This window comes from Eurytemora carolleeae, unplaced genomic scaffold (genome assembly GCF_000591075.1).
Source record: "Eurytemora carolleeae unplaced genomic scaffold, Eaff_2.0 scaffold187, whole genome shotgun sequence".
Classification (NCBI taxonomy): domain Eukaryota; kingdom Metazoa; phylum Arthropoda; class Copepoda; order Calanoida; family Temoridae; genus Eurytemora; species Eurytemora carolleeae.
The window spans coordinates 37,443-60,982 of record NW_019396083.1 but is presented as its reverse complement, the minus strand read 5'-3'; the positions used below and the strand labels follow the sequence as shown (position 1 = coordinate 60,982).

Sequence of the window (23,540 nt, the reverse complement as noted above, 5' to 3'; positions counted from 1 at the left end):
GTGAGAGGCATGTCATAGTTAGAATAGCCAAAAAATTTGAGTTTCCTAGCTCAAATGCTTTTTGAGTTATCGCAAAATAACGATTGGGGGGGGGCACATTGACCCCCCCCCGGGTCAAATAGGGTTAAAAGAATGCTTACTATCTTGACAATAATATCCTTCAATATCTCCTTTCAAGCTTGTGCATCAAAAAGAATCTGAAAACAGAATTGCTTTCATATTTGTATAGAAGCCGATCCCTGGGGAATACAACTTTTGTTGAAATATTTCAAGATGTAGCATGAAAGTGGTTCTGCTACTTATTTCTACAAAACATAATTATGAGTCATGATAATTTAAAACTTCTTTCTCTGCTTCTTTATTTGATGGTAATAAATATAGAACAGATGATACTTTAACTGAAAAAACAACTAGATATTATAAGCAACAATATGTATAACATTAAAAAGTACAAGTTTTATACTGATTTCCTACTGATACTTACATGAGTGTCATCTATTAATAAAGTGATTTAAATAATATCAACATCCATCTCCATTATTTGATGTTTTAGTCCATACTGAAGATTGTAGCCTATACAGGCAAATAAATGTATATTCTTTATAGTGAAGGATGGGAATAGATTAAATGCTTAATTTCAAAACAATACACAAGCAAGAAATAAACTTTGACGCGAAGATTGGAAGTTTCTCCCAGTGTAGGACTAGGATAATCTAATTGGATTTGACTAAGGTTAGACCCGCGCAGATTTTTATTTTTCTTGAAAAATTCAATATATTATCACTGTAGAACTAAAGGAAAATCTATGAGAATTTTACCAATTACTCCTAAAACACTTTAGCAAAAACACGTGATCTATATTTCTAAAATGCACATGTCTAGGACTAATCAAAAGCCAAGGCAATGCGACACTTCTAAGTTGACACAGTCTTAAAAATTCAATATTGAACCAACCTTTCGACTCATTCTGGATCTCTCTCAGCTAGGACTTGTTTTGCGTATGATATTTATTGTATACTTAAGAAAGAATTAGGGATGGAAAGAGTTCCGTTTCAAAAAAATGTCTCTTAATTTTCATGTTAGGTACTTTCCCAAAGGCCTTTTTCGAAGTGGCAACTTCTCAAAATGTGCAATTTTCCAGGCGATAACTTCCCAAGTATGTCCTAGCCGCAGCGCTCGGGCCATAGTCTTTTCTAGCCGCAGCGCTCAACCCCCTAGCCCATCCTAGCCGCAGCGCTAGGGCCCTAGTCTTTTCTAGCCGCAGCGCTCAACCCCCTAGCCCATCCTAGCCGCAGCGCTAGGGCCCTAGTCTTTTCTAGCCTCAGTGCTCAACCCCCAGCCCATCTTAGCCGCAGCGCTCGGCCCCATTGCAGCTGAGGCTCCTCAGAAGGCCAAACCTAAACTTAGGGAAGTTGACACTTGGGCAAATGTATTTAGGAAAGTACATAATGAACACCTTAATTTCCATTTCGTTTGCGAAGGAGAAACCGGTAACTTACAACAAAACTTTCGTTTAAATCAAACAGACATTAAAAATGCAATTTCTTTGATTCTAAACCGTTAACGCCTACTGACCCTCTATACAAAGATGGCAATGTCTGAATTATCCTTAAACCTTAATCTGATCAAAATTGTGAAAGATATTGTCGTTTTTCTAACTCGAAAATTGTATATTTCTGTTAGTTTCTCCATTGTTTCTTGTAAACAAGGATTGCGCAGATCGAGAAACCGCAGATGAACAAAAAACATTTTAAAGGAATAAAAACATTGATGTTTAATTCATAATACTTGATCAGACAAAGCTTTCTGACAAAGCTTGTAAATCTTGAAACTTTAAACTACGGTTACAGTCCCTTTAACCACCAATTTTAAAATAAAATAAGCTTGTTAAAATTATTTGCCAAAGCCTTGTCAAACCAAAGGATTTGTAAAATGATAATATATATCCTAGAGCACTACTTACAACAGTTTTTCTTCTAATGGACATATTGCATGGATCAAAAGATTTGCCTTCATAAAAACTAGAGATTAGTTTTTAGCTAGACTTGCATCATTCTGGAATACGCAGTATTTGTTTAAAGAATGTATCTTAGAATTAGTAATTTTGAACTGATGTCTTCGTTCTCTTGGAGATTTAAATTTAATAAAACATTTTCAACCAAGGGAAAACAAATTTTGTGGCAAATTTTATGCACGTTTAAAATTTTAGAAATCCCTTAATGCAGTTTTATCAGTGTAATTTATAGCCTAGGTCTCAGTTCTCTACCGTTACAGCAATCAGTAAAACAAATTATTAATTTTTTCAAATGGTTTGCTTAGTATTAACATTAAAAAATTGTCTAAACTTCAATCGTATTTAAGACAATTAATACAACACATTAATTAATACAAACAACAAAAAACAGTTCAAATTTAAACCCTGGAAGAAAGTGAAAAAAAGCAAATAAAAGGATTTTCCAAAATTAAAACGTGAATAAAATTTGATAAAAACATCATTTTGACACAATTTGTTCTTGTTTGTCCCATTTTTTCATAGATAATTTAATAACATTATTTTTCAATGTTGGTGGGGTGTTGGTGTGTGGTGTACATATAAGTTATTTTATTGCGATATATTTTCTTAATAACAGAAGTTTTATAAGGAAATCTGACAGATTTTAGTAAATTTAATCCTATCCATGTTGGGCAATTTCTGTCTAATATATGCCCCCCCCCTCATTATGATTGTGTCCTTATACAATAATCAGTTCCTTTATTATTCGTTCTTAATATATGCAAGTAAAATATAGAAACAATGTTTTAAATTGTTTAAAGTTTTTGTTGTCTTTTCCAATTGTACTTTCCAGTTTTACATTTTCTTTCTAGTCCTTTCTTAAATTCTTGCTTGTCATAAAATTGCTTGTCACGAAATATTTCAAAGAAATACAAATATGGTTTCCATATTCATGCTGATGTGTAGAATTTTCTTTGAAAAAATATAAATATTCCTAAATTATAAAGAATGATAAATTATATTTTAGTGGATATGGGGAGGTGATATCTGTTCAGAGAGTAAGAAATAAACCTACAGAAACAGGTTAATACAATTCAGCTTATTTTTTCTAGTCGAAAATTAATACTTTAGAAATTATGAAAAATAAAAATAAAAAGATATATTTTCTTTTTTCGTAAATTCCCTTTTTTTAATAGTTTAAATAAGAGGACTTAAAATTAATATTAAAGCATTTTTCGATATGTATTAAGAAATGTATGATTAAATTAAATACATTTGAATTCCCACAAATTTGGGATATAAGGACTATTTTGTAATATGTAAACAATCCTTTTCATGTTTAGGTTCTTCTGGTCCTGGGAGTGTGATTAAACCCTATGAAATATGTACATTAGACAGAAAACAACAAAACACAAGTCATCCATCTTACCCTCTCTACCATACATGTACAAGGTTAGTCTACAACATCAACTAGGTCAATCTAGTATCAAAAGTGTCCCAAAAAACATGGGAATTCAGTGACGAATTGGATATCGTCTTTGTTGAATTAGCAATGTAATACCTAATTTCAAAAGCCATAATATTATTATGTCTGCTAGAGTTTATGCTAAAAAAAGGGTAAAAGACTGTAAAGATGTATCTATAATGTCTCCGCAAGATGAACATTGAAGACAGACAAGTTTACTCTGTTTGTATAGTGTACACCCTTATGCAGTCAAAACATAAACAAACAAAATGTGAACAAAGCAGACAAACTCTTACAGATTACAGCTTTCTCAGTAGGTTTCACTATACTAAAACAAAGAATTATTGAAAAAGACGATATCGAATACGTCACTGAATTCCCATGTTAATTGGGACACTCTGTACATTCAAATAACTCAAAGGATTTGTATCGTGCTAAGGTGGATTTATTGGTCAATTTGGGTAGCCCCCTTCCCTCGAAAAAAAAAACACAAACAAAACTGAGATTTTTTGATGTGCACAAAATTTTCTTCAATCATTTATCCAATTATTTGTAGTTTAGAGAAAAGTCGACAAACATTATAAATTTTTTGATTTATAAAAATCCAACATTTTCCAGAACTAGATTAGGCCAAGGAAGACGGTTTTTTAGTTGCTAAAGGAATTCTTTGCCACAAACCCATACCTTCCCATCCTTATATCTTTGCAACCTGGCGTTGTAAACCTTTTATATGTCAAACATAAACTTGATCTTAAAAAAATCATAGTTTAAAATATTAAAGGTCTACAGCATTGGGTTGCAAGAATATGGATTAGAAAACCAGAGATTGTGGGAAAGACTCAATTCTTTTGTATTTAAGAAGATACTAATGGAGTAATTTCAAATCCATGTAAAAATACCAATTCCAGTGCCTAAAAATACCACTTCAAGTGCCTAGAAATACCATTTCAAGTGCCTAAAAATACCACTTCAAGTGCCTAAAAATATCACTTCAAGTGCCTAAAAATACCACTTCAAGTGCCTAAAAATATCACTTCAAGTGCCTAAAAATACCACTTCATGTGCCTAAAAATACCACTTCACCGTGCCTTCAAAACTTTATTTTCAGGAAGAAGAGAGTCACCATCTTAGAACAAGGGAAGGAAGAAAGTGAAGTATAAATGGTGTCACAATATAATTAAATGAATATACAAATATAATTCTGATTTACATGTATATATATATATATATAGTTCTAATCAATAGATTGTCAAGTACAATAGATGGCAACAAAGAAATGGACCAATTATCACAAGTGTCAAACAAAACAAGAAAAACGAAGTTTTCTCAAATGTGTTGACATGTTTTCCAAGATTATATAAATAGTGTAAAAACATAAAATAAAAAAATCCTATAATTGCACTTATTTTACTATAATATAAACACTTTATTCTAAAATTATCACTATTATTAACAATTTTGTCGGGCACAAAAAATGAATTGACACTTGTGACGTCAGAATACAGCTGTACTGAGAGTGTACAAATTCTTCGTTGCCATTGATTGTACCAGAATTTATTTGGTCCTAATAACATATATATATATATATATATATATATATATACCACTTCAATAAAACTAGTGAAAAAAATAAAAAAAACAAGTGTTACAAACAAATTTCAAAATGACACTTGCTAAGTAAATGTTAATTTCTGTACTATCTGAAAAATGTTAACAAAAAGTAAAAAAAATAAAAAATAAAACAAAATCCTAAATCTCCTGTCACATACCATTTTGACTTTGGTTTTATTAAAACAGATATTCTTGCTTTTTTGATTTTTATAATATTATAATATTGGACAGTTTTGACAAGAAATTTATTTAACTTTAATTCAAATTGTTTAACATTATAAACCATAATTTGGTTCATAGCCAAAGTGTAAGTTTTTATTTTTATTCCCAGAATACCTAGAAGTGACTTTTCTCTTCTTTTCTTAATTATGAAATATGCCACCATAGGATTTCGAAATAGGTCAATCATAACAATTGCAAATTTCAAATATTTGAGTGATATTTCAATAAAACAAAGAGAAAAGGCGACATTCATTCCTAAGCTTTTTGGACACCTCTGTGTTTCTTTCCCAGTGCAAGGGGGGGGGGTAGGTTTCCGTCCAGATGGAGGATCAACTACACAGTTAGAATATTTAAATAAGCCGCTTTGTCAATTTATGAATAAATTGTGTTTCCTCAAAATATTTAGAATGTAACCTCACCCTGCCTCGTTTCTGAGGTCTATAGTAAAATAAAGCAAGAAAAATTATTCTCAAGAGCAAGCTGACACTGAGATTAAAATTAGACATGGGTATTTTTCCTACCTGGCAACTTCCCAAATGTGCGATATCTCGGACAGAAACTTTCTTAAGTCCATCCTAGCCGCAGTGCTCGCCCCCCCCCCATTCCAGCCTGCAGCGCCTCAGAAGGCCAAACCTATTCTTTTGGAAGTCACCACTTGGGAAAATTGTTCATTTGGGAAGTTTCCAAACCATATGGAAGGTTTGTCCTTTAAAGTTGAGTCTAATTTAGATAAGATTAAGGAATTTAAACTCTAGACTAAGCTTCTTTAAATAGCCGTCTCTTAGGAGGGGAAGGGTTGGTATTATATCTTACAATAAACCATTGTGATAATACAAGTTTAATTGAAAAATATTATTCATTTGAAATATGATGTACACAGATAGAAAGATATATATATTATAATGAAAGATTTATAACATGTTTTGTAAATAAATTTGTATAAAATTAAATATATGTTTCAACATAAAAATAACTGCATGTATTATTTAATTGTGATGTTATTTTATTTGTTTAAGAACGAGGAAGTAAAGTAGTAAACTTAGATCCATTTTCTTAATAAGTTGATTATCAGTTACTGGTATTAAAGCTATTTGCTTTAATACAACCAAATCGTTTGGCGGTAGCTTTTTGGAAAAACATTTTAATATTCAAAATTAGAAAGAAATTAAGTCTAGTTTTATATGTCGCGTTTATATTATCTAATCTATCGTTTGAAACCTAATTAACTAGATGCATAAATTAGCAGTTTCTCAAGATTATTTATCCTACATCGAACGAGGGGTGGAAGGCCAACATCAAAAAATTCTCGTCCGAGCCGCATTCTCCTCATTTCTCGGCCAAGGCAACTCGAAAACATTTTTTTTAGGAGGACATATCACTTGAAAACTTTTTCAATTAAAACTAATATTTTGTTTTTGCCAGATTTGTTTAAAATAGTTTTATCTTATAGGATTGGACATTGGATTAGAAATCTTTTCGCCAGTATTCTTCCCCTTATATATATATTCAAGGCTATTCTTCTATTCCTAACTTGGTGAGGATTTATTACAGAAAATAGAGAACTAAACAGGAATAATAGGAATAATCTTTCCAATATGTAAGAGAGAGAAATATATTATCCTAAATATCCTGATGGGAAACTTAGACGATAGCTCATTTTTGTTAAATAGTGTTAGAAGGGGGGCCGATTTCACGATTGCATAATTATCACTCGGAATAGGACTGGACTTGTATAATATACAAACAATATTTATGATATCACAATATTTCTGTAAATAAAAATTGCAATGAGGAAACAGGTTTTAGTGAGTATTTAAGTAAAAAAATTCACAAACGCGAAAAATAATGTTTTTAAAAATACATAGATTTGTTTTAAAAAACATTAAATTTAAAAATGTTGAATTTGGTTAAAAATTTCAACATATTAATAACAAAAAACTGATTTCAACCCAAAAATTAGTCCAAAATAAAAAACAGGATATCAAAATAAAAAAAGAACAGTATTTAATGTATAAACCCTATTCCTGCTGGGGGGGGGTAATTTTTTTTGCAGATTCTAAAAGTAGAGCACAAGAGCTTTCCAATGATGTATCATTTGTCATATTTGGACATCAAACATGGGATTTAGAGGGGGGGGGGGGGGTCAAATTGACCCCCCCCATATCCTGGTTTTCAAGTACCCCAGCAGAGATAGGGTTAAGCGGCTTCTGACGTAACTTAAGATACCCATATAAATATATATTTTTTATGAAACTATTATGTACTTTATCATTCTTACTCACTTCATCGTGAATTCCATAATGAACGCATAAACTAATTGTCATGCCATTAAGTAAAATTAGCTGTATATTTGCACCACGCTATGAAGTAATTGTTGTGATATAAAGTTAAATTAGCTGTACAGCGCTATAAAGTAATCATCGTGCTTTAAAGTCAAATTAGCCGTACATTATAGCACCGCCCCTATAAAGTAATCATCATGCTTTAAAGTTAATTAGCTGTATATTATAGCACTTATCTATAAAGCAATCATCGTACTTTAAAGTTAAATTAGCTGTATAGTATAGCACGGTGCTATCAAGTGATTATCATGTTTTAAAGTTAAATTAGCAGCATTATACAGCACCGCGCTTTGAAGTAATTGTTGTGATATAAAGTTAAATTAGGTGTACAGCGCTATAAAGTAATGTGCTTTAAAGTCAAATTAGTTGTACATTATAGAATCGTGCTATAAAGGAATCATCATGCTTTAAAGTTAAATTAGCTGCATATTACAGGACCGTGCTTTAAAGAAATCATGTTATATTAGAAGTACATTACAGCCCGTGTGCAGTTGCTATACAATTTTGATTGGTTCCCAATTTTTCCAAAAAAATTAGGTTATTTCCTAATTTTTTTTTTTCAATAAAAATGAAAATAAAATTAAAACTAACTTTACATTTTGACTTCTGCTTTGTTGCAAAGCTTTTTTATCTACAAATTGCAATAAGACAATTGTACACAAACGTTTCATAAAATTACCTATAACACTATTTTTTGGCACGCCGTGCTATAAAGTTCTCGTCTTTTTAGATTATATGTGTCCCTTGCTAAAGCTTTGGAAAAAATTAAATCAAAAAAAGGATTGAACCTTCCCGGTAAAAAGCAATTTATGTCCAAAAAGTGTAGAACACTTTTACAATCAAAAATAATAGTTAGAATTCATTTTTCTTTCTTCATTTTTGATATTTTTCTTTCAGTTGTAAAATTATCATTTCCCTCAAACTATGATTCTCTATTTACCTCTGTCCAACCCTAGGTCAGAGTCCTTTGATTTTTCAAACAATGAATTTTATCAGATCAAATAAATTCAAAATATAAAAGGCCTATACAGTATACACCATCAGGGTGCATTAAAAGAAGGGTTTAGATATTTCAAATCCTCAATTATATCCTTTTGCATTAAGGTTTTTTTCCAGATTAAAAGTGCAGTTTGGTTTATAAAAATGCATCCTCCTTTACAAATATTAAAACAATTAATGCCCCTATAGTAGACTTCATAGGGGCATTTTAGATTCACTACAAAACCCTAAAAACCTTTGTATGATCCAAAAACAAATTTTTTTCTACAAAATTAACTAAACAAAAGGATTCTGTTTATTCTTCTCTTCTTGTTTTTTTAAGCGTGCATCTTGGATATTATCTAATGAACTAGGATTATTCTCCTCTATCCTCATTCTCGCTCTTATGGTAGTATGGTTTCTTCCAAGTTCCCGTCTACCAGTTTTCCTTTCTCTGACTTCCAGTAAAGAGTTCACTTCCTGTTTTGAGCAAGACTTTTTCACTTCTTGCTGTTTTAGCATTCTCGTACTGAGTTTTACTTCTTCCAGATGTACTGTTCTCTGCAATTTCATCTTCTTGTTCTGCTTGGTTCTCAGGAATTGGATCACTTGCTTCATTACTTCCTTTGTTAGCTTATTCCAACATCACACATCTTATCATAAGTATACTCGTTTGATTCTCCTGTTTCCACCATTTTCTGTAGATCTTCCATACATTGTCGTTATTCATATCCATCTTCTTGTTTTGCTCCAACATTGTTCTGTTCACACTTCTTGGATCTTTCTTTTCTTAATTCTCATTTCACTTCCTTCATCCTATCTCTGGCAGTTTCTTTTATTGAATTTCTTGTTCCAATCCCTGTCTCAGGGTGTATACTCGTTTGATTCTCCTGTTTCCACCATTTTCTGTAAATCTTCCATACATTGTCGTTATTCATATCCATCTTCTTGTTTTGCTCCAACATTGTTCCGTTCACACTTCTTGGATCTTTCTTTTCTTAATTCTCATTTCACTTCCTTCATCCTATCTCTGGCAGTTTCTTTTATTGAATTTCTTGTTCCAATCCCTGTCTCAGGGTTTGTAATTCTTTGTATTGAAGGTTTCCATTCTCTTTTCCAGTTTCCTTCAGGTATTCTGATGTCTGGAACTTCACTGTTTCTTCTAGGGTACAATTTAAAACTGTCCATTGTTATATTCTGTTTACACTGTCCACAACTTGTTGCTTCATTTTTCCTTGGAGTCTGGTCTTTGCTTAGGATTCCTTGATTCACAGGGGGGCAATCTTATTAGCTTTTGGTGTCAATACAGACACTAGCAGTCAATATATCATTAACACTACTCAATGTGGTTTCAATGAGAACCATTTACTTCTAATACTATAATCAAAGCAGAGTCTTACTCAACTAACTTTATTTAATATCTGGTGTCACAAAGTTAACAGGAACTGCCATAGTTACAATTCCTACGATGGTATCTATATTACATGATTAAGACCATCATATTACGTATTTATAAGGTAGAGAGAATAGGTATAACGCAGTTAAGCTATCTCCGCACATGTTTTATAGCGTAATTTAAGTATGTCGCATGATTTAAGCTAATCATGTTAAGTATTCAATTAAAACGCAGTTTCAATGAATAATGTCATTTACAATGTACACCATACTGTAAGTTTAAAGAAACCCATGCTTAACAAATTTTTGCCCAAGCACTGTGAGTAATTATGGTATGAATACAACCTTTCATTTTAAGTTATATAAAAATTTATGTAAGTGTAAGGGGGGGGAGTATTCACCCTCCTCCCTTTCCATTTAAAATAAACTACAACGATGTGTATCCCATATGTGTTAGAACGTTTTCAGTCATATTTTGATGTCGCATTACAAATTCACTAAAAATAGTCCAATCAAATATTTTAAATGTATTTAAAGACCAAAAAAATAGCATGAGATAAGAAATTCGAAAAATCTACATTTAGTGGATGAAAATGGTTTTAGAGTTAAGTTTTATCCATGATCTATATTTTACCTAAACATTGCCACTACCATCCAGTTGTATTTAGGTCTAATCCTGNAAAAAACATATTTATTATTTCATGAAGTAATAAAGTATCTATTATTTAATTACTCAATATTTTCTGGAACCCCAGTCTGAAAATCAACTGAAAAATAACTTTTTCTCTGACACAGCGCTTAATTTATTATTTAATAACTCTAAATTATTAACCCTTGTTCTATACACTGTAATACAGGGTGAACCAATAAATTAGTCTTCCAATTATATGCACAATTCTAGCTGAAAAAAGCTAATTATGAAAAAAAAATCTGAATTTTTGAAAAAAAAAGTAAATTTCAAAAAACAAATCTTTTTTTAAATCGAATTTTGGTTAGCCTTTGTTACTCCCTGGGTACGCAGGGTTCCTTTCAAAAATGTCAGCCCATTTGGTTCAGCCGTTTGGCCAGCTATGGCTGACATATAAATATACATATAAATATATACAGAGGAGAAAAATCTTTATTATAAAGAATTGTATAGTGATTTCTGTTGATTTTTACTTTTAGTTTTTTTGTATGATCAGGTCAAAAAATATTTCTTCATTTAAATGTGTATATCCTTGTTTCAAGTTTGATTCTTAAAAATGTAAGCAGACCACAATTTAGAATGCTCGGAAGTCATTTAATTTCAGTAACCTAACTTTAAAATATCAAAATGATTTAATGTTATCACTTAATTCCCATGTTTATTTGTACGCCGTGTGTGTACCTTCCTTTCTCACTTGAGAAGCCTTCAATTATTTGACATGAATTTATTATAGAAACAGGATGTAGGCTACCATTATTGAGTAACAAAGTACTTAAACAAAAAATAACAAATAAAATTATGTAATTTCGTAATAAAACAATTTTTTTAATTAAAACAATTTATAAAAACTGTTTTCCAATGATGAAAATCTAAATCTAGGTGATAGGTCGAACTGATTAGTGAATTCGAGACCAAATACAAGACAGTTACTTCAAATTTAATTTATAGTTTTTGGTAAGTAAATTGCATTCGGGGGTTCATTTTCAACAAACTCAAAAGAGGCGCTACCTATGGAAATGGTTTTTTCTCTAAATCATTTTTGCAGAAACATCGAAATCAAATATGAAAAAAACTTTCTTCCTGGAAAATAGGGGATTTCCACCCTGTGGGGTTTTCGTAAACACTTCTTCACTGTTTAAATTTCATAATTGAGAAAATAATTTAACATTTTTACAAAGGCATAAAACTATAAAACAAACAAATATTTTTAAAATCTTTTTACTACTTTCTTCCGACGATTTTTTTAATATTTCTTTAAACACCTTTACTATTTATTTCAGATGTGGGTATAATATTTCCATTAAATTGATATGTTAAATTAAAATTGTTAAATGTTTAAATTCGAAAAAACTCCCCTGCAAGCTTAAGGATAAGTACAAACACCCCCTCCTAAACCTGGGCATATTTGTGTACAATTTAAATTTGACTGCAATTTACTTTAAGCTGTCTGGTTCATTAATATCATTAATCTGAGAAAGAAAAGGATAAGTCTTTCAAAATACAAAAAAAAATTAATAGAAATCATATTATTTTACAAAACAGGATAGAAATAAAATTCCCAAATAATTTATTTCAGAAAGTACTATTTTTTTCTTTAATTTAAAGAAAAAATAATCCTTTACACATAATATTAATAACAAACTCAGATTTTATGTCAATTTTCTCCCCTTTTTCCTTCTTTCTTTCTTTTCATTTCCTTCTTTTCATTTTTCTATTTTCTTCTTTTTTGTCTCAGTAAGTGTGCCCCCCTCCCTTGGGGTGTAAAAGGGAGGGCAATTACCGCCCCTGTGCCCCCCCCCAGCTACGGGCCTGCCAGTACCTATGTAAGACAATAATAGCCCAACCAGGAAAGGGTTAATCCTAATATCTAAATGATCCAATTACTTTGTGGTGTATTTTACTGTGTAACCTGTCACAACAGAACCTTGAAGAAAAACAAACTCGTAAAACTATAATTATGTAAAAAATTTTTGCACCACTTTTCCAGAATCTGCAGTCATTTATATACACAAAATGAATGAGACTTCAGTAGCTTCAACTCCGTCTTTCTTCTTCTAGTATTGTTTATCTTCCAAAAAAACTAAAAACTTGCTTCTTACGTTGCTTGATCATTTAGTTTATAATGGCTCTATGTCTAAGCGCAGAAGGTATAATTCAGTATTCATAATGTGATATTGATAAAGTTGAAGGTCTCGTCGTTAAGAGTAATTTTTTTGCGAATAACCCTCCATAATGACCATCAATAATATTAGGGTTTTGATCTCTAGGTTGAGGTTGCAAATATCGTAGTAAACCCTATATCTGTTAACCTGAACACACCTAGACAAATTGCATTGCACATTGTAACCTAACTATGTCTGTAAATAACTACGTCAAACCTGTATTGTGATTAGCTTAAATAGTAAATACGCTTGTATATAACGACGCAAAACTTGTAATTACGTTCATTAACTCAATATGTAACAAGTACTCAAAATAAACGTCAGTATGGAATAATACTCCGCTTGATTATGGTGTGAGAGTAATTTGTTCCTCCTTTAGAGAACAAGACAGACCTGAGTTGTATCAGTATTAAAAGATATAGACCAGGGAGATACGTGAAGTATTGCATTGAATTGTATCTTGAAAGACAGATACCTGAGAATACATAGAGATTTGTATTCAGATTGCTATTGACTAAAGTATTTGTTCTTTGTTCAGCAAACAAGACCAACCTGAGTTGTATCGGTATTAAAATATATAGACCAGGGAGATAAGTGGAGTATTGCATTGAATTGTATCTTGTAAGACAGATACTAGAAAATACAGATAGCGTCATATCCAGTTTGATACTGACTAAGGTAATTGAGGAACCTTGAGTTTAAGATTGAATTGTATATGTAAGACAGATACTTGAGAATACAGATAGAGTTGTATCCAATTTGTTAATGATTAAGGTATTTATGAGAAACCTTGAGTTCAAGATTGATTTGTATCTTGTAAGACAGATTACAGATATAGTCGTATCTGGATTGATATTGACTAAGGTATTCCTAAAGAACCTGGAGTTTGAGGTTAATTTGTATCTTTTAAGAAAGATACTTGAGGATACAGAAGGTTATACCTAGTTTGGTACTGATATAAAAGGATTTATTGGAGTAAGGCATTTACTGCAGAATGCATGATTATACCTGTTAAACTCAAAGTTGGGTTCCTGGGTGCCTATTTGTTTGATTAATATAACGGTGGAAAACCTGGACAGTTAAAGCTCAAATTTTGATTGGGGAATTTTTTAAGCAACGGAAATGTTTAAAATTTAAATTGAAGGGTTTGATTTTTGTAAATAAAATTCCAGGCAAAGATGTGCTCCCAAGCTTTATAAAGATACATGCCATACTCTTATAACTTTGCCCCAAACTGTATCAGTCCAGGCGCAACCCTTCCGCTCTCACAGTCAACCAGAGAAGAATCCACCAGATTACACTCCTGTGACCGCCACTGGGCGTGATCTTGGTAGTTATTTAACAAGCTGTTACTCAGGCTCTAAATGCCACACAGGGACACAAGCGTAGCTATCAAAAAAGCCATTACTTTGACTCTACAGGCCACACAAGGAAACAAGCATTGGTTATCTATCAAGCCCATAATCGATATCTACCCTATAATGAGAAATGATCTCAACATGAAGACTCATGGGGGTACAATTACTTTATGCTGTAATCAAAGCGGAGTTCTGATTCTAACTGACTGTATTTCAGGTTTATATGGTACAAGTTAACGTTAAGAGATATAATTACAATTCCTATGAAGTTATCAATATTACATGATTAAGGTAATCATGTTACATATTACAGCACAGTTGAAATAGGTGCATTTAAGATCTCCGTATTAATAGGATTAGCGAGGATAGATATAACGTAGTTAAGCTATCTCCGCACATGTTTATAAATTGAATGTATGTTAAGTTTTAAGCTAACCATGCTGCATATTTATTTGAAATGCAGTTCAAATGAATAATGGTTTGCTTACGTAGAAGTTTACAAACAAAGATAATAAATAATGTACAATGTTCTGCAAGTTTACAGAATATCATGTGACCAGGTTTTATTACAAGAAAAGGTAAATTTAAGAAATAAAACGTTGCAAAATTCTGGTGAATAACATTGGTAAACAATTCAATAACAAACCTTTAGCATTTATGTTATAATATTCTTACAAATAAATTCTAAGCTTTGCAGAAATCTTTTATAAAGAGATGGGTTTAATAATATCTTTTTGTTTTCTTTTTCAAAAAGACGGTAAGCATCAGGAAACTCGTTCAGGAGGTTATCTGAATGATTAATGGCTTGNGTGACACGGATTAACTATTTCGAGCACTTAGGCTTATATCACGACACTGTGAGTTGCTTTGAAGAGAACTTTAGAAAACGTATTCAAAAAGTCCGGGGTCACCAATTTGGCGTGCTACAACTTAAAAGGAAAAGAGTTTCAAAACGACTAACTTTATTTAAAATCAAAATCTATATAGTAAAAATATCTGAATAAGTAACACATGTTTTGAATCAGCTGATCTTGAAACGCCTCCTTGGATTTCTAGAAAGTTATTCTGGAAGACGATATTCATATCCACCACAAGTTGTCCTTAATGAGATGGCAAAATGAACGATTCACAATGGTACCCTTAAAAGCGTTGTCTGATCAAGTATGAATTAGATATCCATGTTATTTGTTTTGCTTAGTTTTCAAAACTCTTCATTTTGATTTGTGGTTTCTTTGAAAAAGTGACTTACGCATTTCTTGCTTTTAAGAAACAATGAAGAAATTATTAGAAATAATCACTTTGCGTCTTTATCCTCCACATTTTGATCAAGCAAATGTTGTGAATCGGGCATTGTCGTCGGTGCAGGGAGGATTGCGTTAAATTACGCTTACAATCCCTTGAAGCAATAAGCAGTTTAGTTGGTTTTATTTTAAATATTTGTTGAAACAAATGAAAACTATATAATCAAAGGGACTGTTCACGTAATTTTTCAGTGACCGTTTAGAAAAAGATTTGTGACCATTCCCTTTAATATCTGTCATAGTAGCAATAAAGAAAAGATTGTCGTTTTCTTGCCTAATATTTTAGGTAGAATTCTAAATATTGCATCGTCTCTAAGGATTGTAAAAAAATATTATGCAAATGTTAAGGATACTATAGATCGACCACTGTGCTTAAATAATCAAATTAGTCCCGTTTTAAGTAGAAATTGACGATTATAAATGGAAGATACTTTCGTAATCATGTTACATATTACAGCACAGTTGAAATTAGGAGGGTTGAATAATGCCACTTAATTAAGATTGGAGACTGAAGCTGTGTATTCCTGCCAGCAGAACACAGAATCCAATTCAAACTTTCCTTTTCTTATTTTCATTGTAAAATCTACTCTCCCCAATCCTTTAATCTGAACAAAATATTTTTTTGAATAACTCTTTTTTTCCTTCCTTTCTTTGTCTGTTTTTCAATAAGATATTATCGTTTTGCATTTTTTCTTCAGTATGGTTATAAAAAGTAAATTCCTGTTAAAATTCTGATTCATAGAATTTAATATTGCTAAAACATAATATTGATTTGAAACCTGAAAGTAGGATACGTAATTTTGATTTTGGATTTCGATATCCAATGTGGGTATATTTGTATATAAAGTGATCGTATTTCTGGGGGTGGAAAAATGGAGATAATTGAAAATTGTCAAATGTTTGCAGTCAACATCCTCAAATTCGCTTTATAAAAAGAAAGAAAATCTAAAAATTTATCAATTTCATAAAATTCCCTTTAGAAATATGATCACTCTATATACAAGTTTACAATATGTAAACATATCGTAATGTACAAAGCCGACCACTCTTATAATTAATTAATAGGGAGGTCAGTTGTGTACATCTCAGGTAAGCTTTACCTCTTTGTTTCCTTTCTCTATGCTCAATTCTCATAGTCTCGATAGTTTGATCTCAGCATCCATTGAGGGCACTTTTAATTTGAGGATTTATAAAGAACTGTACATTTCCAAATCCTCATATTAGGTATTCCGTCCTAAACAAAGCTTCCTTCAACCCCTGACTGAGTTGAAAACTGTACAAACTGTTCCAATTTTTTAGCTATTTATGTTAATAGTTGTATTGCATTACCCCCCCCCCCATATACTCTCCTGTTATTCATTGCAGCAAACCAATTGGAAATACAGCCCTGATATTACAGTGCAGTATTTTGACATTTAGAAAAGTCATCTTCAATGTGACAGAGCTGACACAGAAATCTCGACATTGTGTAAACAAAAACTCCAATTCCAAATACAATCATGAAAATAGATTTTGAAATGTTTTTCTTGGGCAAAAATAAATTAGCATTTTCTTACATTTTATTCATGTAAAATCATTCAACTCTACTTTAAAGAGACTGCTTCCATAGATTCTGTCTGCCTGGAGCTGTCCCATCCAAGCCAACCAGGCAAAGAAAACCTTGCCGGGTCTAGCAGACAGTTTTAAAGGGAATCATAGAAGATGAAAGTATTCGATTAAATCAGTACGTGTACCAATTTTATTTTGAAATAAACTTTTTTCCCTTGATTTCGTTTTGTTTCTTATGATATGATTTGATTTGATTTTATTGTTTGACCTGAAAGTTTTTTTTAGAAAAGCAAAAATAACGAAAAAAATACATTTTTGATTTTTAATTTTGAACCAAGAGTGTACATGAACCAAATTCACTTGAGTCGATCCTATACATACATCACTTAGTTGATCCATTTCCAAAATGTTTAGCTGGTTTTATGAGTCCAAAAACCAAGGACATGCCAGTATAAGAAACGAATCATGAGACTGAAATATCTATGTGTGTTTACTAGGTCTGGGCGTCAATAACGTAGCACTTTTTGGACCGAAAGGGTCTTCTCGTAAACAATGCAGCTTTTTGAAAAATCATCGAACGCAAAAAAGTATTCTTGTAAGCATCGAAACGATCAGGAATTAACAAATATGTGGAACCTAATTTTAAGTAGTTATAACAAATTTCTAAAATCGTCTATATTGGTCTAAAATTTAAGCTACAGCTGACAAGAAAACATACCCTTTTAACAATTCTAAACAATTAATATCATAAAAGATTAGACATTGTTCACAATCATCTATTGTTAAATACTTAATAATATTAAATAATTGTTGTTATTTGATTATTATTATATAATTAACAATCAACTATACTGTTAACCGTAATAAATGACCGAACCGTCAACGATCGGCTGAAACTGATTTCGATCATTAAAGTAAGGAACGGAACGTCTAGAAAAAGACAGAACGATAGCAACTGAAGGCGGAACAAACAATTTCAAAATTAAGACTATTTGTGACTTCACGTTATCTGGCTGAAAATTAATTATTTTAAAAAAGAAAAAAAGAAAAAATATTTTATCAAAGTTCCGTGAAAAACACTCATCTCGATTTTAAAATTAGATTCAAAACTTCGTTTTCCTAAAACATTTTAATTTGAAATAGAAATATTAAAAAAACAAAGCAACGATGAAATTTTGATTTCGAGGATTTTAATGTTTGTTTAGCAACGTTTGATTAATTATTTCAACCCCCCCCCCCCTCCTTCGTCCTTTCCCTTTCCCCCAATCCAATAGAATTTGTAGAGTGGAAAGAAATCATAGAATAAAGGAAGGGGGGGGGGAAGGTGTTACAAAAAAGTTGAAAGCTGAACAATTAAACAAATCAGACATTGTCTTTTTATGGTAGGGTCACTTGAAATTACTCTTACAGTTTCGTCTTGGGAGATTAATAAAATTAGAGGTGGGATCAAATTGACCCCACCACTATTTCGTGATACAAATCACTATTTGGACACTACTTCAAAAATCTGGAAAAAAAATGGCAAATTTGAAAAAAATCCAAATATTTATTGCGAAATCTAGTTATGTGCAAGAAAAAATTGCTCATTTTTGAAAAGCCCTACACCCAGCCAATTCAAATGTACAAAAACGTTTTTTTGCTAAATTTTTAAAACCTAAATGTGTATTAAAAAAAATTGAAAATGTGCAAATTACCTTTAAAGGCGTCTGTGCAAAAATCGGTGCAGAATTTCTTTGCTAAAATTGTAACTAGACTGGAAGTAAGTCTAAATATAGATTTAGTCTGGTATGTGTAAAATAAGGCATTAAGTCAGTATGCCTAAGGGCTCAGGCAGTTGGTATAAAAGCCCAGCTTTTATCCTTAAGTTAAGGCGGCGATGTGTAAGTTAAAAAACCCAGAAAATTTGAGCTTCCTAGTTCAACTACTTTTTAAGTTATCGCAAAAAAACGATAAGGAGGGTGGGCAAATTGACCCCCCCCCCCCCAGGCCAAACAGGGTTTAGGTGAAGTAAGTAAGAACAGCAATTAATAAAGTGTAGTGAGTAAGTGCAGTAAAATAAAACAAACTCAATTTTTTGCTTTCTTTCTAACATCTCTTTGGAGTAAGTGCAGTAAGTAAGTGAGGTAAGCGCATGCATTATCCTAAAAACGCATAAATCTGAACCATTGAGCATTGAGCATGGTTAATGGTTCACGGTTCAGGAACCATCGTTAACAATTTTAAATTTACAAAATATATTGAAAATTGATAAATGATCCTGCAGTTGGATAATATTTTACGGTTCCATCGGGATTCCTCCCATGCAGAATTACTCCCACGGGATTCCTCCCATGGGATTCCTCCCACCAGGATTCCTCCCACACGGGATTCCTCCCACGGGATTCCTCCCCCACGGGATTCCTCCCAAACGGGATTCCTCCCCCATAGGATTCTTCCCACACGGGATTCCTCCCGGATTCCTCCCACATGGAATTCCTCCCACAGGATTCCTCCCACACGGGATTCCTCCCACAGGATTCCTCCCACACGAAATTCATCCCACACAGAATTCCTCCCATTGAATTCCTCCTACACAGAATTCCTCCCACTGAATACAGTGTAGATAAGTGTATATATGTTAATACTTTATTGGAGCAGCTGACAATCTAGCTGCAAACAATCCTCCTGCCGGGCCAGGCGAAAGTGTAAAGTCCTATCAGAGAGACTTGCTGCCAATACCTATCAGGCCAGCCAAAACAAATTGGCCTACCTCAGAGCAGTTGCTAATAATAATAAAAAAATAGAAAAAATGAGAAAAAAAATAATAAGTTATTTAAAATCAAGTTGTATATTTATAAAATCAAGTTGTATAATTAAAATCAAGTTGTATAATTAAAATCAAGTTGTATAATTAAAATCAAGTTGTATATTTATAAAAAAAAATCATTTTAGATTAGTTTACTAATTTTCTTTTAAATCAATATTTCCTATCTTTTAAAAATACTTTCTCTTCTAAAATATTCTTTCCTAAAAAAAATTAAAAATGCCGTACTAAAATACTTGACCTCCTCGTAGTGCATGATGGTTAAGACAGACAAAGTATTAAATCATATATGATCACTATAATATAATCAAATGCAGGGATCTTATCAGATGTGGATCCTTAGTTAACAACTGTGCGAGGAATTCCATGTGGGAGGAATCCTGTGTGGGAGGAATCCTGTGTGGGAGGAATTCCATGTGGGAGGAATTCTTTGTTGAAGGAATCCTGTGTGGGAGGAATCCTGTGTGGGAGGAATCCCATGTGGGAGGAATCCTGTGTGGGAGGAATCCAATGTGGGAGGAATTCTGTGTGGGAGGAATTCTGTGTGGGAGGAATACTGTGGGAGAGGAATCCCATGAGAGGAATCCCGTGTGGGAGGACCCTGTGTGGGAGGAATCCCGTTTGGGAGGAATCCTGTTGGGAGGAGTCCCATGGGAGGAATCCTGCTGGGAGGAATTCCATGACTACCATATTTAACATCTATTCTTTTTCATTAAAAATCGTTAATTTGAGTACACTGCAAACCAAGATGTGCTCACTCGCACAAAACTATCGAGCAATATTTTGCCCATTATTCCTTTCAACTTTAAGCTAGAAACAAGCATATTGCATTTTAGAATGTATATGGCCGGTTAGGTCTACAAAAACGAGAGTTAAAACCATGCAATGTGACACATTAAATTGATTGCGAAATTTCAGAATTGTCTGGATATCAGTGAAAACTCGTCTTAAATTATATTCAATTACAACGTAATTGTTTGTAACCTGTTGAAAACCATCCATAATTTTCAGTAACTTCTATTTTTATATATTTTTGTTTTGTTTGTTAAGATCCAAAAAACGTACTAAAAGTACGTTTATTGGATCTCTTAGTTGATTTGAAAATATACATAATTTCCATAATTTCCATACCATTTTAATATTAAAAATGATTCCCATATTCATGAAAAATGTCGCGTATAGATTTTACAGAATATGGATTGGCTCGTCCCGTCAGTGGTGTTTTATTTACAATTGAAATTCTTTGATTGAAAACTTTCAAATAGACTCAAAATATAATTTCAAATTTCATATATTTTTTTCGCCTAATGTTGTAGACACTTGAGTATACTACAACATTTGCATTAGAGATAAAATATTGAAATAGAAATTCTTTACAATATCAAGTAATCAAAAAAAATAGGAACTTTTGAATTTGTTACAATTGTCAAATTCCAAGGAAAAAAATCAGAAGATGCATAAATAAATATAATTTGCACAACAAATATATAAAAAACTGAAGAATACTGAAAATAAACTCTTGACAGCCGATTTTTACAATTTTCAAATATGTAAAGCATTTATTTAAGAAATTATTTCAAACCCTTCATAAAATTGTAAAAAAAGAATTTTCAAGAAATTCTGATAAAGATTTACAAAAATTGCTGCTATGGCTCATATTATAATTCTTTTTTTCCAATTTACCCCTGGCCATAGTTTCATATTTGTCTTCATTCTCTTTCTTTACTTTAAGAGTTTATCTTAGTTCTTGGTCTAATCCCTTTATATTCCCTTGGGATATAAAGGGAAGGAGATGGAGGNCTAAACTTTAGCTACTCCAGGAGCTAACAAGTTATTTTTGGCTACTCCAGGAGCTAACAAGCTACTTAGCTACTCCTGAAACTTATAAGCTAAAACTCAGCACTTCAAAATTTTTAACCTACTCGAAGATATTCTGGACTCCAGTTCTCTTCAGGTTTAATATATCCTGCCTAGCCATCACTACAAATGATCTCTTCAAATGGCCACTGGCCAGCCTAACTTAAGGTTGATCATGACGTGAGGAGGAGGAAGATCAACAACTCATAAGCAACCCAAATCAACCTTGTCCAAGGGACATCTCTATATCCTTTGTCAAATCCACATCAGTCTCAACCTCAAATGGATCTCGAGACTTGGGGGGAACCCCTGTAGAGGATCTATTTTCTCCTTAAATCTGAACTAAGAATCCTTGAAGGAAAAGGAGAAAATACGGGAAAAGATATATGCTGGTGTAAATCCAGTAGTTCTCCAACCTGCATCGGATCAACATGTTCTCCTGCAGAGTGGTTTATTACCAACAAAAATATTGCTAATACAGATTTGTCTTATCTAATTTACTTCTAAAATATCTGCCATTAAGTATTATAATGTCAAGCATATTGCCTATTTTGTATCATGATATCAAGCATATTTAGTATTCTGTATCATGACATCTTTCATTTTTAGTATTCTGTATAATTATCAAGCATATTCACTATTGTGTGTCATGAAATCAAGCATATCTACGATTCTGTATCATGATATCATTCATATTTAGTATTCTGTATCATGATATCATTCATATTTAGTATTCTGTTTAATGATCAAGCATATTCACTATTGTGTATCATGAAATCAAGCATATATACTTTTCTGCATCATGATATCATTCATATTTAGTATTCTGTATCATGATATCATTCATATATACTATTCTGTATTATGATAGCATGCATATTTAGTATTCTGTATAATGATATCATTCATATTTAGTATTCTGTATAATGATCAAGCATATTCACAATTGTGTATCATGAAATCAAACATATTTACTATTCTGTATCATCATATCATACATATTTAGTATTCTGTATCATGATATCATGCATATTTAATATTCTGTATCTAGGGATGTTAACGTTTTCTTTTTTTTTTTGAAAAACGATCGTTTCGTTATAAAATGCGACGAAAAATCAAAAACGAAAACGATCGTTTTGAAAAAATGATAGTTTTTTTAAAACTCGTCGTTTCGTTAACGATCGTTAACGAAGAGAGGAAACCGACCTGAAGGGCATCTTTACTTAACATCAAGTAGTTCTTAAGAAAATATCAAGAAGTTCTAGTTCCCCCACAACTCTTTCACTTCATGTAAGACGACATTCAATAAATGTGCATGACATTTTTTTTTCAAAAACGATCGTTTTTTAAAAAATGACCGTTTTTATAAAGTTCGCCGTTTCGTTAACGACCGTTAACGACGACTCTTCGTTAACGATCGTTAACATAACTGTCAATAAAATTGTTTTTCAAAAAACGATCGTTTTTTAAAGCGATCGTTTTTTAAAAAACAATCGTATAAAAAACAGTCACAAATCGTTTTCATTTGTAAGGATTTTCAAAGATTATTTTCAGTTAATGTATAAATCCCAGGGATAGTCCAGATCCACCATTTACTCTAAATGGTTAGGGCTCATGTAAATGGTTCACCTTGTATTCCAGTACTTTTATAATTCCCTTTTTAATTTATCTCTCAATTCCATCTTTCTTTAGTTCTGTCTTTCTCATTGTTTCAGGTCCAGTAAACCATCTTGGATGTAAGGAGAATATGCGGGTTCTCTGCATGGTTCTGATAGTGAGAAGCATATCTAGCACGACATGTGCCCTTACTGGGCTGG

General features: G+C 32.1%; 1 protein-coding gene across 1 annotated transcript in view; it reads left to right on the top strand.

Moving 5' to 3' along the window:
• LOC111717526 (uncharacterized) overlaps positions 1-4,691 on the top strand; it is a 47,222-nt gene extending 42,531 nt beyond the window's left edge. Inside the window, exons 25-27 of the mRNA XM_023493025.1 lie at positions 3,021-3,076; positions 3,337-3,445; positions 4,567-4,691. Of these exons, the coding sequence (XP_023348793.1) occupies positions 3,021-3,076; positions 3,337-3,445; positions 4,567-4,618 (217 nt within the window). The 3' untranslated portion in view covers positions 4,619-4,691. The remainder of the gene's footprint in view (positions 1-3,020; positions 3,077-3,336; positions 3,446-4,566) is intronic.
• The last annotated feature ends 18,849 nt before the right edge of the window (positions 4,692-23,540 follow it).